This window comes from Pygocentrus nattereri, chromosome 20 (genome assembly GCF_015220715.1).
Source record: "Pygocentrus nattereri isolate fPygNat1 chromosome 20, fPygNat1.pri, whole genome shotgun sequence".
Taxonomy (NCBI): Eukaryota; Metazoa; Chordata; class Actinopteri; order Characiformes; family Serrasalmidae; genus Pygocentrus; species Pygocentrus nattereri.
Genome location: NC_051230.1, coordinates 9,544,907 through 9,563,927, shown reverse-complemented (window position 1 = coordinate 9,563,927; position 19,021 = coordinate 9,544,907). Strand labels below are relative to the sequence as shown.

General features: G+C 37.5%; 1 protein-coding gene across 16 annotated transcripts in view; it reads right to left on the bottom strand.

The window, feature by feature from the left end:
• camk2b1 (calcium/calmodulin-dependent protein kinase (CaM kinase) II beta 1) overlaps nucleotides 1-19,021 on the bottom strand; it is a 107,097-nt gene that overhangs the window by 55,497 nt on the left and 32,579 nt on the right. For 12 of the 16 annotated variants that reach the window (XM_037531432.1, XM_017725426.2, XM_017725429.2 and 9 more), the window contains exons 3-5: nucleotides 17,775-17,834; nucleotides 17,516-17,570; nucleotides 12,953-13,018 (exon numbers count right to left, since the gene is read on the bottom strand). In XM_037531432.1, coding sequence (XP_037387329.1) covers nucleotides 12,953-13,018; nucleotides 17,516-17,570; nucleotides 17,775-17,834 — 181 coding nt within the window. Of the gene's footprint in view, nucleotides 1-3,404; nucleotides 3,478-12,952; nucleotides 13,019-17,515; nucleotides 17,571-17,774; nucleotides 17,835-19,021 lie in introns of all 16 variants that reach the window. The other 4 variants (XM_037531426.1, XM_017725434.2, XM_037531427.1 and 1 more) reach the window with 1 other exon arrangement.

Genomic DNA, 19,021 nt, shown 5'->3' with positions numbered 1-19,021 from the left:
TGGGAAACATTCTGTCCGTGCTCTTATTTGTAATAATGGCATGCTTTGTTCACAATAACAAGTATTAAGTATTATTCACTGGGCACTGTAAGTAACAAATCACATTACGCTGCAGCTAATGTTACTGGTTTCCACTTAAGTATATCATTGTTGTTGACCTTTATACTGTATGTACATTTCATAATGAATGAACCTAAAGAAATGACCCAAAATCACTTGGAAAAAAGTCTGGTTCCATTGACTTACATTAAAAGTGAAGTTGGTTTTTTGCTTCTCATGTAAAGTTAACATTTTGGAGATGACAGTAGCGATATATAAGACAGAAAATGTAAACGTTAAATAATTTCTATAACAATTAATCTGCCAATAATTTCAGACTGGGATGATCTACTGTACCCACCTTCAACCAAATCAGAGCTGTGATGTTATTCAATATCACAGCCACACATTTTTGTCATCCTGGATACCATCACAGTGTTTAAGTCAAGAAAGATGCAATTTCACCAGAGAGTATTATTTTATTTATTTATTTTTTGATAATGATGATGTAGCTCTGGTTTCTCAAGCCACGCTGTCACATTATGAGACACTTTATGGGATGTTTGTACAGCTGTTTTGGCGTGTTTCTGGTACTTTCACAGTTCATGGTAAAGGTTGCAATGCTATCCTTTCATACTTGTGCTAGTTAGAGGGTCCACCCTTACCTATTCCCTCCCTCCAAAAAAAAGAAAAAAAAAAAGAATCTAAAATAATTAATGCCCAATAAGATATCAGAGAAGATTTTTCCACAAACAAAAATCCTATAAAATATAACCACCAACGTTATCGGTATTAACAATGACAATGAGAACAGCACATGTATGTACGTGTAGTCTCTTATGCACTTAATGCTTGTAATCCATAACAGAAGGCTAGATAATTATCCTGATAGCAAATTTTTATATTAGTTCAATGTAATGCAAACATCATGAATCCAGAATAGCACCTGAAATTGTGATACACAGAGTAAGAAAGAGAGAGATGGAAAGAGAGCGATTGAGAGGGAGAGAGTGAGTATATGTGTGAATAAATGACTGAGTGTCTCTGTGTGTGTGTGTGTGTGTGTGTGTGTGTGTGTAGGAATGGCAGACTGTGCTATATCTGTGTGAGTGTGTGTGCCCTCTGATTTACTCTAACTGGCATGGCACTAAAGACCAGAGCAATAAATTAGACCCCTGTCCATTCCAATGAATAAATACTGCACAGGTCACATCACACCACAACTCTGTCTGTGACTCAAAGAGGGGAGAACAGATTGTGTAACCAGCATTTATGAGGTAGTTTTCATTGTTGAGATAGTACCAGTGAAGTACTGTGTACATTGCTATGCAGTCATGTGAGTATACTATATAAATTACAAACAGCTGTATGAACACCTCCCAGTCAAATGACGTTTTGCTGATTTTTCCTAGTGAATACATCCCCTACAGAGAACAAACTGAAATATGGCATTGTTAGTGCATAATTTCTATTTATTTGCTGAGATTAACACATTGGGAAAAATCATAAAACATGTGCCATAATTTATGCTCAGGCCACATTTAATGATTTTTTTTTCTCCACTATGTTAAATTCAGTAAATAAACAGTAATTGTGCATCAAAATGTGCAGAAGTGTTTTCTCCATAGAGGATGTGTTCATTTATTTTCACTAAGAAATTCACAATCAACAAAAACATGTCATTTGGCATACAACTGTTAATGTATGAATAGGAGCAACAACATATCTGGTATGAAACTGTGCTTCATGCATGTCAGAGTGTGAAGATGTCAAAGTGAGTATGAAGACATGAATATGTGATTATGAGTGTGTGTGTGTGTGTGTGTGTACGTCTGCTCTCTTCACCTCCCCCACTGTCAGCTGTTGAGTGCTGTGGCCTGCTGGGTGGAAAGCCTTTTGGTGCTGCTGCAGGAGGACTGTTACAAATGTTACTGTGTCAAGCTGTAACCTCCACACTATCCAGAAAAGCTATTAGAGCACTGAGCTGAGCCTCTACACCACTCTATACAGGGTCACCTGTTCCAGACAATCTCAGATGTCTACTCAAAATTAATAAGGATTACTTTTATAATTGACTATTTTTTGACTCTAGAGAATCTGTTTTAGTGAGAAATAAATCTAAATAATAGAAATAATAGAAAAAAAATAATAATAGAAATAAATGTTCATCGTATGAAGCATTTAAATAATTAAATGATTTTGTTGGCATTTTTGTTACATTTTCTTCTCATTTGAAACTGTTGCTGAATCAAGTGCATGTCTGAATACAAATAAGTGAGTTAAAGAGTTAAAAAGAAAGCATTTAATTATTTACTCTTTATGCTTAAGTTTAAGCTATTGTGTATATTATAAAGACACCTTTCAAAATTAAAAAAAAAAAGCTTTAAATCTGGCTCGTCAACCATCTTCAGAAGTAATATATGAATATGAGACAGGCAGAGTGATCTATGAAGTATAAAGAGATTATATAAGACTACAAGCACCAGAAAGTGTCAGGCTCCACAATGTAAATCAGCCATTGCAAAGTGGGTTTACAGTTCATGAAAAAGTGGATTATTGTGACAAAAGCATTACTGTGAGCACTTACAAGTCTCTCTGTGTGTGTGTGTGTGTATGTGTGTGTGTGTGTGTGTGTCTCCCCAGGGTTCTATAGTAACGTATAACACACTCGCTTCTGCCCCAGCCACCAAATTATTCAAGAGATAGCAAGGGAGACAGATAGAGAGGGCATCTGCCACCCGCTTCGGAAGAAATAGCTTAGTGGAGTCACTAATAATGGCACATTCAGTAGCTTTATTGCTGAAGTACCCAAGTTATTTTTATGCTGTACAATATTCAGCAACAGTAGGCTGGAAAGTGGGTGAATGAGAGAAAAGCCATAAGCTTTTAAATTATTGTTATGTGAAGGAAATAAGTAACATAACTATAGTAACAGTGTATCTTGAGCTTGAGTTCCTATAAATCAATAAACATTATAATAATTAAAATTAAAAGTGACTAAAAAAGTGAGTCATTACAGCAGAATAAAAACAAGGGGAAAATACAAACCAAACTCAACAAAGACAGTAGATTTGGGGTAAATGAACAATCTAAACCAAAATAAAAAAACTGACAAAAACACTGGCAATAGTACAACACTAGTGCTTTGGCTATATATAAAAGCTGAACTGATGTACAGAATAAGGACACTAGGGAGGGTTTTGTTGGGGGGGGGGATTGCACAGGCAATGCATGGACAAAAGCTCATGATGCCAATTAGACAGACAGACAGACAGACAGGCAAGACCCACAGACAGACGGACAGGTGCAGGCAGTGATAGACAGACGGACAGGCAGAGAAGGATGTGACTGAGCTACATACTAACCTTCAGGTCCCTGTGCACTATGTCATGTTGGTGAATGTGATTGACACTGTCTAGAATCTGATGGATACAGTGACTGTGAAGACAAAAACAGGGGAGAAAAAGAAGAGGGAAGGGAGAAAGGGGGACAAGAGGAGTGATGGAAGGGAGAGAGTGAGAGGTAAAGTGAGGATGAGAGAAAAGAATAAATATATAGATATAGATACATGTATGATGGTGAACGATGGTGATACAAATCAGAAAGGAATCGACAAATCAATTTACATAAAATGGAATGGAACCGAACAGAATGGGATAAATTAGAATAGAACAGAATTATATGTAATAGGCCATCAGGAAAGAGGAGAGGATGGAGGGGGAATTGGAGAGGTATGATGAATCAGACAAAAGGAGAGAAGAGAGAAAGAAAAAGAAAGAGTAAAAGAAGCAAAAGTGTGGAGGAGAAAAAGAAGTGAAAAGTGGAGGAGGTGAGGAGACAAAACATTTTCAACATGATGAGGCAACAGCACACAGCCTGACATGCTCACAACAAAGAGAAAAAAAGAAAGAGAGAAAGAGAGAGAGAGAGAAAGAGAGAGAGAGAGAGAGAGAGAGAGAGAGAGAGAGAGATAGCATGGTGACTAAGAGGATAGAATGTCAGGTAAAAGAGAGAGGACAGAGTGATAGAGAGAAATGAGGAGGAGGAGGAAGAGAGAAAGACTTGAGTTAAGTATAGAGTGTGTGTGTGTGTGTGGGCTTAAATGTCTAGTATGTGTGACTAATTACTGGAGCAGCGAGACAGCCTGCAGAATTCTCTTACACACACACACACACACACACACACACACACACACACACAAAGAATACCGCAGTAACCACATTGTGAAACCTCTGCTGCTCTGATTCCAAACACCAATAAAATCATTAAATCTGACAGCAAGAGGGATTATACTGGAGGTTTAGAGATTAATCACCCACAATTCACACCAACGCACAAACCGTCTGAACAATATATATAGATATATGACATTTGCAGATGGAGAGATTAAGGCTATCATGATTTCTTAAATCTGATTTGATTCAAATTTATCCTCTCGATAAATTGATAGTAATGATGATGATGATGATGATGATGATCAGGGCTGCAATAAATACTCATTAGAATTAGATTATCCTGGGATCTACAGCGTTAGCAAAATGCATGCTACCCGAATTCTGCTTTCAGAGCACCTACATGAGAACAAAACTGGACCTGGTGGAGTACCCGACCACTTCATTATGTGTGAATACAATAGTTTTTTAAGCGTTTTTCACTGATTTACAGAGCATGATGAAAAAATCTGCCTCATAGGTTAAAAATATATTTTACTACAAGCTGCACAATGCAATCCCAGAAATAGCCAAAATCAAGCACAACAGCATATTTGCAGTGCACTGTTCAGCAAAAATAGCTAATACTGATACAAGTCAAGGCAGATACTAAGCAAAACAACAAGCAGCTGAACGGAACTTGCATACAGAATAAAAACCTCCTGAATGGAGCATTTCGTTTGATTAAAAATGAGGGACGACACGTTCACACACATGCTCTAAAGATGACGTTATCAGGGCTGTTTTACATTCATCTACATATAAAATCAGGGATCTGTGGCCCCTTCTTGTTAAAGTAGGTGGTTCTTGCAGGTTCCACGATGAGTCTCGGTGGATGTCAGTCTGGCTGCTGCTGTTACTCATTTAAAAGTAACACTAGTTCTGAGTTGAGACAAGAGTATTAATCTTAATCTGTCCAAATAAGCACTGGAAGGTACAGCACTGCAGGTTGTTAGTCTGCACAATCCTTCTGATTTGTTTTTAGTTTTTTTTTTTGCTGTTTCATTACCTTGTAGTATTTCATAAAAAATAACATGTAAAAATAAACAAATCATTTATTACATAAAATCAATAAAATTATGATAATAAATAATATTAATAATAATAACAACAACAATGATAAGGAATAAAAAAAAACACATAAAATTCCTGTGCTCACGCCAAACACCAGTTTTGGGCCTTTATTATCTTCGTAGGATATTCATATATCTGAGAAGCTACTTGAAAGAACATGCAACAAAAAATTTCAACACTTGCAGTCCTAATAATACATATTTTAAACTCTCCTACTGCTCTCTCTTTCAGTGAGAAACAAAGCCTGATATGCACACCTAGTTTTAAAGGCATCCTTGTTCATCTAAAGGCTTTTGGAACATTTGAAAACCTATTTATGGTTTGTTATTGTTCAGTAAAATCCCATTTTTTGTTTGCCTGGTAAAAAAAAGTGATTAGCAGATGAACCATCAGATGGCAGATTACTTAAGTACTATATAGGGGTGTGACGAGATCTTGTGTCACGAGATCTCGCGAGATGTATCTCAGCGATATTTCTCGTCGCGTAAAAAATCTGTCTCGCGGGATTTGTGATCCAGCAAGCAGCCAGAATGACGTCGGAAAATACAGGTATTACTATTGAAGATGCCCCCGCCACTTTCAAATCGTTTGTTTGGCAGCATTTTGGGTACCCGGCGGAAATGATAAATGGCAAGAGAGTGACTGATAAGACACGGACCACATGCAAACATTGTGTGAAAACAATGCCGTACACGTCATTTTAGTTTTCTTAAAATCTCGTCTCGTCTCGTTCTCGTGAACCCAATATCATGTCTCGTCTCGTCTCGTCTCGTGAGTGTATCGTCACATGCCTAGTACTATATTACTATATATTCAGTACTGGTAGCCATAATCCTTCATTTCAACATATATCATAAGTCTGCTTTCAAATCACAAGATCAGCCAGAAAACAAAGCACTACAATCTATTAAACACGCACTGGTGCTACTGTCTATGCAGCACCATTCGACAGAAGACAGAAACAAAGCCATGAGTGACACAGTTAGACAGAAAGGAAAAAAAAGTGAGAAAAAAAGAGGGAGAAGGAGCAAGACCAACAGAAAGAGAGAAGAGAAATGAAGTCCTAATTACAATAGTTAATTGGAGGCCTAGTTTCTACCGCTCTCTGAGGACACAGGGGGCGAGATAGATGGAGACAGTGAGAAAGAGAGATAGAATTACAATTATTTAGGAAAAAATTCAATGCCAGTGAAAGCTCAAATTTCATCAAGATTTTAATGGATTACTTCTGTATAATTCACATTTATTAAAAATGCATAGAAAATACATAAATGAGTCTGGAGATGCTATTTATATTTTGTAAAAAAAAAAGCCCATAGAATGAATATTATTATTATCAACTATAGCAATTTCACCATTGCAAAATCAATTGCCACTTTCAGATGTACACCCATATGATTTGTGCAATGACACTTGTTATTGGTGGTCTATTGGTGGAACACAGCTGTCTGACTGACATTATGGCCAGGCATGTAGAACACTGCTATTATGTTACTTAATACTTTCAAAACACCTGTGCCTGTAAGCAGCAACAGCTCCAGTACTAAAGCACACACTAGTTAGGCTTACCTGCACTCACTGGCCTGATTAAGTTAGTCCAAGAAGCTGGAACAAACCAAGACGTTTACATGGGCTGAATAAAAACTATTCTATTTACAGTTCTATTTACATGCTCCAGACAGTAAGTGCTGCAAAAATTCAAAAAAATCCATGAGAGAGTCAGGATTTGTCCAAATCCATCTTAAATCATGAATAGTCTGGTTAATATAGGCCTAAACCAAATATCTGTGTTACGCTTAGGTTAGCGAATTCAGATGGGATTAGCTTTACATGAAGTGGGGTTATGTCCTTTTTAACTCCACATTTAACCCCATCTTATATTACTCCAGTGTGACCCAATGTGTCATTAAAAATGATATCATATTCTCTGGAAAAGGTGTTCCTTGACCACAAAAGCACCCGAAGAAGCACCCATTTGTATTGTCTCTGGCTAAAGTCAAGTCGACATGAACTGTCCTACAGTCCTAAAGTGCACGACTCTAAACATAAAAATGTAAAAAAATACAGGAAAAAAAAATTCACTCCCAAGCTAATGACAATGCTAATAATACAGCACATACACTGAAGACAGCCAGACAGGTAGGGTAAACAAAACAGCTAAATGTTTAACGGCTAACATGTTTTCTACTCTTTCCTGGGGTAAACCAAGTGCATCTCATTTATTCTGAGATTTCTTATCCCGTTTAAGTTGATCATAAACATTATGAATGTCCTGTGGCCAACTAGTACTACCACTTCCTCTTGGAAAACTAATCCCGTCCACACAATACTTAAGACATTAGTCCAACCTAGACATTTAAAGGTGCAATAAAACTAGAGTTTACTTTGCTATCTGCTGTATTACGTAATATTACCTAGCGCAGGACTGCATCTCTCAGCCTCACCAGTTTGACAGAATTCACTATTTTGTATCCTGTTTGTTTTCATCTATTAGTGTTCACCCATTACAATATCCAGCGTGCATTATGGAAATATGTCACACAACCACTGTAAACTCAACCAGTAAAAGGGTGACATGAAAACATTTCATTAAATCCGTGGGCCAGATCATTTTTAAGTAATGTTGTGCTGTAACCCAAACTGGCCATTGTCTATTCAAAATAAGCAAAAACTTCAACAGTAAAGTACAGACACTTCCGGTAGTCCTTGAAATATTACATGGACAATTGAAATATTCAAAGTTTAAATGTCCCCAGGTGCTCAGTCCTTTAAACCAACCTTTCTACTTAAACTAGACACCATGTTTTCTTTCTTTGCTACAAGCTCATTCAGACTTGGGCTCAATTTCCGAGCTGCTGAGCTGATGTCAATTGTTTATGTTGATTAAACTGCAGCAGACATGCATTTTGGTCAAATGACAGATGAGAAATTGCACAGAATTATGTAGAATTGAGGTGTAACTGCTGTCCCATAGACTATTGTTGGGATAGGAGAGTCAGAGCACACTGTGTTGCACATTTTCCAGTGCATGCTGAGGACTGTAGCGCAGCACATTGTGGAACGGGGTACTATTAATGGAAAATTAAAATACTTTTGTGGGCTGGATAGGATTGTGTGGCAGGCCTGATCTGGCCCCCAGGCCTTGTGTTTGACACATGGGCTCTAGACTGTTGTGGCACCACCGAAGGAGGCATGTTTACAACAGTAATAAGTAGACATGTTTACAACAGTAATAGCAATGGCCATATTTTTCATTTTGTTCCTTTAAAGGTGTAACCTTTGAAACTGAAAAAAAACTATATTGCTGATATGTCCCTCACTTCCTTTTGAAGGTCTCTCATTTACCACTTTTCAAGGAAACAACCGGTAATATTTAAAACTAGATATTGGTGCACATCTTATCAACTTTGTAGCATTTATAGCTCAGTTATACTGTATTATTAGATCACTATTTTGCACAAGTACATGCGACTTTGCAATTGTTTGCTTTTTAAACAACTTTCATAATAATAATTGTATTTTTCGAGCCTAACCAGTCTGCGTAGCAGACAACCAGAACTTTGTAGAAGACATTTTAACACAGACAACTTAAAAAACTGCCCCAAATTCTGACCCGACAATCAAAAGTCATATCAAGTCTGCAGATAAACATATTGTCACACATCTGATGATAATCAAACAGCACTGTTTACACAGTGAGACTAGCAGCCGCGGATGTACTAATGCTAAACCACTGGTGTACATTTAAACACTGCTTCTGTCTCACAGTCAGCACTCATTGCTACCATCAAAACTCTTGATGTGAAGCGGCTTGGAACAAATCAAACCAACCATCACAGACTGTCACCTGATACTCACCACACACACAGTCTATTGTCAGCTGTAATGGTCAGTTGTCAACATGAGGCTCTTAACAGAGGAGTGATAAAGAAAAGCACACACACCCACACTATCCACTCACACACCCAACACACACAACTGATAAAACGCACACAGGCCCTCGAGCATAGGTTTACACACACACACACACACACACACACACACACACACACACACACACACACACACACACACACACACATGCACGCACGCACGCACACACACGCACTAGGGCTGCACAACATGGACAAAACACTAGCATTATGACAGTTTTGTTACAGATCACAGTTTTAATCACATTATGCAATTATTTGAAAACTCAATTAAAAAACCATTTATTCAATTTTATATCCTCATAAATTAGTTAAGTGATTAAATCACAAGTGGAATGACGAACATAGTATCCACAGGTAATTGTAAAGCTGTAGTTGTCACTTTCCCCAGCTTTTATGGTGAAACATTTTGTTTAAAACAGTGAAGAATGAGCCTCTTAACTCTAGCCTGGAGATCATTCAATTAACAATCAAAATAATCAGTAGATTACTTGATTAAACAATATAAACAATACTGACAGCCCTAAGTATGGCTGTGATATTCCTTGTAATAGGAATGTTCTGATATTGGAATTCTACGCAGATGCTAAAACACAATTTTTTTGTGTACGTATCTCATGCCTCGTGACTAGAAGGTTGCCAGTTCGATCCCCAGAGCCGACAACACATGACTGACGTGTCCTTGAGCAAGACACTTAACCCCCAACTGCTCCCCGGGTGCTGTGGATTGGGCTGCCCACCGCACTGGGCAAGTGTGCTCACTGCCCCCTAGTGTGTGTGCTCACTAGAGTGTATGTGGTGTTTCACTTCACGGATGGGTTAAATGTGGAGGTGAAATTTCCCCGTTGTGGGACTAATAAGGGTCACTTAATCTAATCTAATTAATTTAACCTGTCGATGCTAAAACACACATTTATAAAATGTAAAAACCAGGGCAAGATTCATCATGGATAAGTATAACATTTATTTATACTGTTACAAACTTCACTGTTACACTAAATGCAGATCTAAGTATCGGTACGATGGGAATACACATTTATTTTAAACAATTATCTAAACCACCTATTCAGCCTACAGCAGTGTAGCCCACCCATTTACAATGATGTTTTAAGGGGCGTTTCAGCCAGGATTTTTGAATGAGGCCCGATATAGGGCAGGCAACAAATGCACAGTCATTGCCACATGGTAAAACATGACCGACCAACATACTTTACTTTTGCTGTATTACATGGATTCCATGATTCATTAAAACACCCATAGAAAAGCTTATCTGGAACTGTGTCAGGATCACACCATGCTAAAAGGGTGCCAAAACGTCTTTTGTCTGGGGGGGGCGCAAAGTGCAACGTTTGTGGTGAGGTGAGTTGCCAAAAAAACTTTAAACAATATATAAATAAAAAAGGTATGTAGGATTCAAATTTAATATAAGATCCAACATCACAACAGCATTTAACAAACCATATGTAGTGCAGCCCTCACACAGTCTCACAGAAACACACACACACACACACACACACAATTTTATATATATATATATATATATATATATATATATATATATATATATATATATATATACACACACACACAATCAATAGCATAATATGAGAGTCAATACAAGAGACCAATCCAAGCTCTGCCAACAAATGTGCTGAGGTTGCAAAAGCTTTACAGACTCTTGGTAAAAATTCTATTCAATCTAATGAGCAACTGCAGCAAACTCAGTCTGTATGCATTATTAATCAAATAACATTTATTTTGTATGTGTGTGAAAGGTCACACTGGTAGGACAGATCGGGTGTAGTTCTTTTTTTACAGTGTAAACAAACTAAATTTAGCACAGTGGCAAAGGCATTGATGTTTTCAAACTGCTGTTTCAATCAGCTACAACAATACAGTCCACCTTGATAACTAGCCAGTGAACATTTGCAGTGTAAGGCATCATTCAAGTGCCATGTATGGTACATAAAAGAGTGAGAAGATTGAAAACATAATTACTTCAAAATTTACCCAGGAGAACTTGAACTTTTTTAGCGACAGTAAACAATCCCTGTTGGGATTGTGTCAACATTCAGTAAAGCTGTTCCAACCTCAGTCAATAAGAAAGGGCACATTTGTGGGTGGAGCATGAATACATTAACTGCAATCTCTATCTTGAGCTGTCGAATAGCATTATGTGTGTATGTAAAGTACTGTACGAAAGTTTTAGGTGTCTAAGCAAATTTTTAAACAGTTTACCTCAGCAGTGAGTTTATCCCAATATACATTAGAATAAAGTCATATTCACAATTCAAATTAACATAAAAATAATAAAAAGTAACAAGAATTTCTTGGGTCCATATTTTTCCTGGACACCTTCACAGCCGCCACAGAGACTTGTTAATATCATCAATTACATCATGAGCGCAATTTACTGAAGCACTGATTGGTCAAACCAGGAGTTGTTTGTGTAAACAAACACACCAACATCCAGAAAATCACAATTATATATATATATATATATATATATTAATATATATATGATTATTAATTAATATTCTATAAATTTTGTTTATTCAAATATTAACACTATTCTCAGCAAATAAACACAAACTACACAAATAAATAGATTTTGAAAAAGTGTCTTGGGTGCCTTAGACTTTCGCACAGTACTGTATGTGTGTTTGCTGTAAGCGAGATGGCTGAAAAGATAAAGAGAAGAAAGAGAAAAATCGACTAAGATCAAGAAAGAAAGAGAGACTGAAAAATGAAAAACACAAGAGGCTAAACATACAAATACAACATGGTTCAGTCCATGATTCTGCCACTATTCACTCATTCAAACGCTTGTTGGGACCTCATGTAAGCTACCTATGATGTGAAATGATGTGTAAAAACATAAATGTCCTTCTTTCAAATTATACTACTGCTTTAAAGGGCCCATATCATGTGAAAATAAAACAAAAAAGGTTTGTTATTTGTTTTTCCACCTATTCAGCCTAAGCAGTTTAGCCTGCCCATTTACACTGATGCTAAGAGGTACAATACAGGGCAGCCAACAGAAAAGAGATCATTGACATATACACATTTTATATATATATATATATATATATATATATATATATATATATATATATATATATAAAAATGTGTAAAAAAACAAACAAAAAAAAAAAATATATATATATATATATATAAAATGTGTAAAAACTATATATATATATATATATATATATATATATATATATATATATATATATATATATAAATGTGTAAAAAAACAAAAAAAAAAAATATATATATATATATATAAAATGTGTAAAAACTATATATATATATATATATATATATATATATATATATATATAAACATTCATAGAACATTTCTGATACATATACAAAGCACACAATAAATAAAATACAAGAATAAATACAGGATATGGCCCCTTTAAACCACTAAGAGTCTCTGAACGTGAACGAGATCAATGTTTTACTCTAAGGAGGAAGTTTTCCAAAAAAGAACATCCAAACACTGATGCAGCTAACACATGTAAAACAGTACAATGTGTGCAAGAGGGGGTGAAGACCAACCTGGGTGAATGATGGAGGAGAGAAAACAAGGGATAACGAGAGGAGAGAAAGAGAGACGGGGGAAGAGAGGAGTCACGACAGCAGAAAGTGCAAAGAAAAAGACAAGTGCAACAACATGTTGCATACCTGGCGTCTGCCTCACTGTAGTACTCTCTGGCTACGATATCTTCAAACAGCTCTCCCCCCGTCACCCTGCAGACGAGAGGTGGAGCAGGTTATCATCAGCTCACTCACATTACAGGGTTAAATAGCACATATTTAGGGATGAACTGCGGGAACGAGAGAAAAAAGGCTTACCAATGGTTACGTAACATAAAAAAAAAAAAAACTGTACTGTGCAAAAGTCAGAGACCACTGACTCTTCAATTATGTAATTTCCAGTCAAAACGGATCATCATGGAAAATCATTAAGTCCCAGTTTTTAAATTTACAGTTCAAAAATGATTAAAAGTTAAAAGAGAAATGGAACTCCTAAGATTCATGTAAGCACAGGGCTGCGTTCAGAAGAGACAAGACATAGCAAAATGTTTATTGAAAGAAAAACGCCTGATGAGGCATGCCTGATTAAATTGGTTTAAATGGGTGTTTAATACTTCAAAATATGTCTTCTAATATCTTCTGGTTTTCAACAAGCTGCAGAGGCTCCGATGTAGAGGACTTTATTAGAATCCATTGTGTCTTTTTAATACAGCGGTGTTTACATACACGAACAAGACAAAACATTCCCTAAAGCCTGTTGCGCACAGTTTCACCAAAAAATGTTGTTTAACCCAGAAACTGCAGCAAAACAGAGCACAGCATTTTGAAATTTAACAAACAGATGAAGGACCACACAGGCAAACGAACAAACAGATGGACGAAGCAATGCATGAATGAAGGAACGGACGTACAATGTTCGTGTCTGGATAAATGAATGAAAGGACATCGGCCAGCTGCAGACAGGTGGTCTAGCTTGCTAGCTTTTGGTTATACTGGGTTAGTTTTCTTCAAAGACTGAACTTTGAAGGTGTGGATTGATATCCTTGCAGAGTTCTTTGCAAAACTGAAAGCAAATCTCCTGAAGAGAATGGAAGCTGTAATAAAAGCAACTGGTGGAGACACACACACACACACACAAAACTGATATTATATGTAGTTGTTGAGGCTCATATTTCATAAAAAATCTTTTTTAAATATGTTTTCTCCTTTTGTCTTAAATTTTTCCTAAAATGATTAACTTAATGATTGTTTAGACTGGAAATGAACAAGTTTTGCGCAGTATTGTATATTTTCTGACAGCAACTTCCCTCCAGTCTTTAACACCTGTGTATTTAATGAAAATAATACAGTGAAAACAACTGACAGAAATACTGAATGTTCAGCAAAAGCTTAACTGACTATCAACATGTATGGCCATATTTGCTTCCCACGACACAATGAAACGCATCTAAATTAACATCACACTTGTTATGACACACTACTATGAATGCACATGTCACTGTGGTCATTACTGCACAGTGGATCAGCAGCTGTCCTTCTAGGCCAGAGGTCTATTCACACGAGTGACAGGTACGGGTGAAGTGAATCATCAAGAAAAATCAAATCTGAGCAAAAAATGCATCTAGGTTTGTAATGTGAACACAGCCACAGCCACACACACTACCCAACAGCCCAGCATTATTTCCATGGAAACAAGAAACTACCATGACGATTCTCAGGGAATGTCAACGTCTTCAACAGCACGTTCTAGCACATTCCGCTGCGTCAGAAAGACGAGATGCTACAAAATGGTTGAGCTGAGGATTACTGAGGCTGTGGGAGAGAACGGTTCAGGAATCTATGCAACTCTAAGCAACTGGCGCATTCAACATGACAGAAAACATACATGTTTGACGTTGCTAGGATTTTGTTTAGTCAGCGTAGAGACTAATCAACCACGTTAGTGAGGCTCTTCACATTCATGAGTTACTTGCGTTGGTTTTAATATAGAATGAAAAAAATATGCTTATAACAATATAGCGTACTACAGTGCACTGACAAATCTCGGTGTCAGATACCACAGAGCACCTTTAGATGTCTTGTAGAGAGCATGCCTTGGTGGGTCAGAGCTGTTTTGGTGGCACACTAAGGAAAAATGCATATTAGGCTGGTCATAAAGGTTTGGCCCACCAGTGAACTTCATTAATGTGATTTCTCAATGTTTTTTGTCATGTAAATTTGTCATTTTGCTGTCTATGTATGTCCAATTCTGGGAACAGCACAGCGTCGTCAGCAGAGCAGCACAGCGTTGCCAACAAAGCAGCGCTGTCTGGGGCACTGGTGGGAGCGGGGGGCGAGGAGCGGGGGGCGAGGGGGTGGGGTTGGAAGTGTATTGCCCAAGGGCACAAACCAGGTATACCCAGGCAACCTTTCAGTTGCTGGCTCACCTCTACTGCCACTATTTAAACAAGCAAACACTTGAATTGGAATATACTTCACACTTCAGCCACTTTTAGTTGTTATTCTGGAACAAATCAATAATAAGGGGTACCATAGTGATGTGAATTGAGCTCTGAATCTGAGCACATTAGGGCTGCTTGATATAGACGTAAAATGTGATGTTGCATAAAGCCATCAGATATCACAATCACAATATGAAACGCGATAAATTATTCTTAAAATAGTGTGACGCTGATTGGATGTGACAAAAGTGCAGACTTTTCATTGGGTGTGTAAACAAATCTAATTAAACTCTCCTTTAAGCAAGTTACAAAAAGTAAATTACAAAAGCACCACTCACTGTGCAGAATAAAAACTAATGAAATATTAACAGCTGCAAATGACATTTTTTGTGCACTGAAAGTCAAGAGAAATTGTTTTGGTTTTGGGTTGAGGTTAAGGACAGGTTTAGGATTAGGGCCAAGGTGAGGGTTAGGTTTTGTGTAATAGAAGTAACATATTAACAATACATCTACTTAAAGTAAGTAATACATCAACAATACAGCTACATATTTACTTCTTCTTCTTCTTCCGGCTGCTCCCTTTAGGGGTCGCCACAGCGGATCATCTGCCTCCATCTTGCCCTATCCACAGCCTCCTCTACTTTTACACCAACCATCTCCATGTCCACCTTCACTACATCCATAAACCTTCTCTGAGGTCTACCTCTTCTCCTTCTACCCGGCAGCTCCTTCTCCAACATTCTTTGACCAATATATCCACTATTCCTCCTCAACACATGTCCAAACCATCTCAACCTGGCCTCTCTGGCTTTATCTTCAAACTGCTCCACCTTCACTGTCCCTCTGATCTGCTCATTTCTAATCTTGTCCATCCTTGTCACTCCCAACGAAAATCTCAGCATCTTCATCTCCGCCACCTCCAGTTCAGCCTCCTGTCTTTTAGACAGAGCCACAGTGTCCAAACCATACATCATAGCAGGACGCACTACTGTCTTGTATGACTTCAATATTTAATATTTACTTAAATGTATTGAGATGCATTGTTGATGTATTACTGATATTCTGGCAGGAGTTTATTAATCATCTACAAAGGACCACTTCAAAAGTGTTACTATTTTTTGTTCAGTTTTGTTCAGTTATTAAATGTTTGTTGTGACGTTATACAACAGTTAGTACCAGTCACACACGCTGATTGGTTGAGAAGCGTTCTGCGCTGTTATTTTGCCATAACATCACAGGTTTTTCACAAACACTGTATTACTCCACTGAGACGCCGTTTCTAAGCAGCTGTGGATGCTCCAACCATTTCAACGTTTTTCCTTTGTTACTTTGCGCACAAACAGAAAATTGATACTTTTATGATTCAAATTTTTCACATTTGTCTGATATGGTCAGACACTGAAGATGAGACTACACTAAATTCCAATACCATTCACCAAACGTGTAGTCTGATCTTCAGAGTCGGATCAAATCGGACTGAGCCATAAAACTGTCGCAATAAAAAACAAAAAAGCTGCTCAGTGGTGAGGACAGTTTCAGAATTTAGTGTAAGGAGCTGAAGAACGAACTGCCAGCTGTGTAGCGACTGAGCAGAGCTTGTTACTGTGACATAGCAACAAGCTGCTTGTTAAGGAACTATAATTTGGTGGAAGGAATTGCTAATACTAAAACATATTAAATGACACGTTCACAGCCCAAGGCGCAAGGTGACACTCAAAAACAAGTGGTAGGGGTAAAAACAGGAGATGGGATTGGGCCAAGGTTGCTGAAAATGACACAGTTAGGGTTAGCAGTTACATTTATTTATCAAAACAGACGGAATATAGTTCGTCAACACGAAAACAGGCTGAATTATATGCCATTGCCTGAAGTGAGCTCAAGCACAGGCCTTGAATGAACTACATAAAGCGGCAACTACTTGACCTTCCACTCTGCAGTTTGCTGAGGTTTAGTGTGCCATGGCCCCTCGCACTTACCATTCCTTTTTTAACCTCAACACTTTGATTTCCCGATGTGACATTTGATCCAGGCAGCCTCAAATGCTTCTATTGATTTTTCAAAAATTCTGACTCATCCCTGCTTCCACTTTCATGCTCAAAAAGAGCACAATAACACGAGAGTCATAAGAGAAAAATGTCTCCACCAAATCAGACGGTCTTCAGAAGAAAGGCCTCAATGAGGAGGTGTGAGACAGAACAATGCACAGCTTACAGTGAGTGGTCAGGAGTTGAATGCCAAGAGTCTTAACACCGAAGGAACACACACTTACAAGTCAAACAGCAAGTAGTGGAAGCCTTCCTCTGATATGCTGTCATGAAGGCGAACTGTAATAAGAGAGGAGAAAATCAAGATTTCATTACAGACAAAATGCAATAGTATGAGCTGGCTTGAGGTTGTATTGCTGTAGTCAAGCTTTTAGAAGTGCATCAAATCAGTTATAAATCTATAATTGGGAACGTTCACGCAATTTGGACAATTTATGTTTTCTCAAACTTTTATATGGCATCATTATCAGGAATATGACTCACCAATATTTGGGTGCTTGAGCAGTCGACAAATTCGAGCCTCTCTCTCAAGCTTCTGATGATCTGGAAAAAAACACACACACACAAACAAACGCATTAAAGCAAGCAAGACAACAGTTTGAGTTGTTAAAGAGATGGTATAGTTAACAGTTGAATCTCAGAAATAACTAGGGCTGAAATGATTAGAAATTTTGGTAAACAGAAATATCTGGACAAAGTTATTGGTAGTTCTATATTGTCCTATCATTTAAAACCACATTTATTATAAAAGTTGCAAATTCCGTCTATCTAGGAGGGGTTCCATTTGTGCTGGGGGAGCGACAAAGGCCTTTCCACACTGAGTATGAGTTTTACCAAAAGGAGCGGAGGGTGGGGTGTGTGCTTCAAACTAGGAGAGAGGAGGAGTAGCTTAGCAGCTTAGCTGGCATGATAGTAGCTCAGATAAAAACGTATTGAATTCTGTTAAAAAAGCATTGAGACAAGTTTAGATGACGACAATTAGAATCTGAGGGACTGAAGTCAAGTAGAGACAGAAAGACAAAATTAAACCTGCTCTGTGGTGTTTGGATCTGTAGCTTGATCAGCTAACCTAAAATTAGCTTAGTGAGGAGCCTACAGCTACAAACGGTGCCACATGCCACAGTCCAGGTTTGATTCTAACTAACTAGTGCTCTGATGAAACAAGTGTTGATGATAAAGACTAATGCCTAAGAGCGAAATCTGATTTGCCAAAGACTGGTATCATTTTTAAAATACCGGCATCATTTTTAAATGCCAACCTCCCAATCCTGAACGCTGCCAGTTTGTTCTTTTCATTGTGCACAATCTGTGTTGCAAATTTATGACACAAGAAACAAGAGTCAGGCAAGTACACACAGAGACCTCACGCAGTTTTTAAATGCTGCTGCTACGCCTGAACCAAAATGTCGCATCATAATTCTACTCATAATGAACTTATTATGATAAACTGCCAGTTGCTTCTAGTTGATCTTTTGTTTACAAAATAAAAAAAAAAATTTGACACATGAAAGAGCGAATAATACTGCTTATTATTTCTGTTTTTAGTCTTTTTTTTATTATAGACCAAAAAAGATTGGCCCAAAAAAATCTGTAAATTTGTCTGTAAAGAAATCAGAATCCGGAGTCAGACATAAAAATGAACGATTAGTGCATCCCTAAAAAACTAGGACTTAAATATTAGAAAAGTGACTGGCAACACAGCCGTCAAGCATATAAAATGGAAAGAAAAA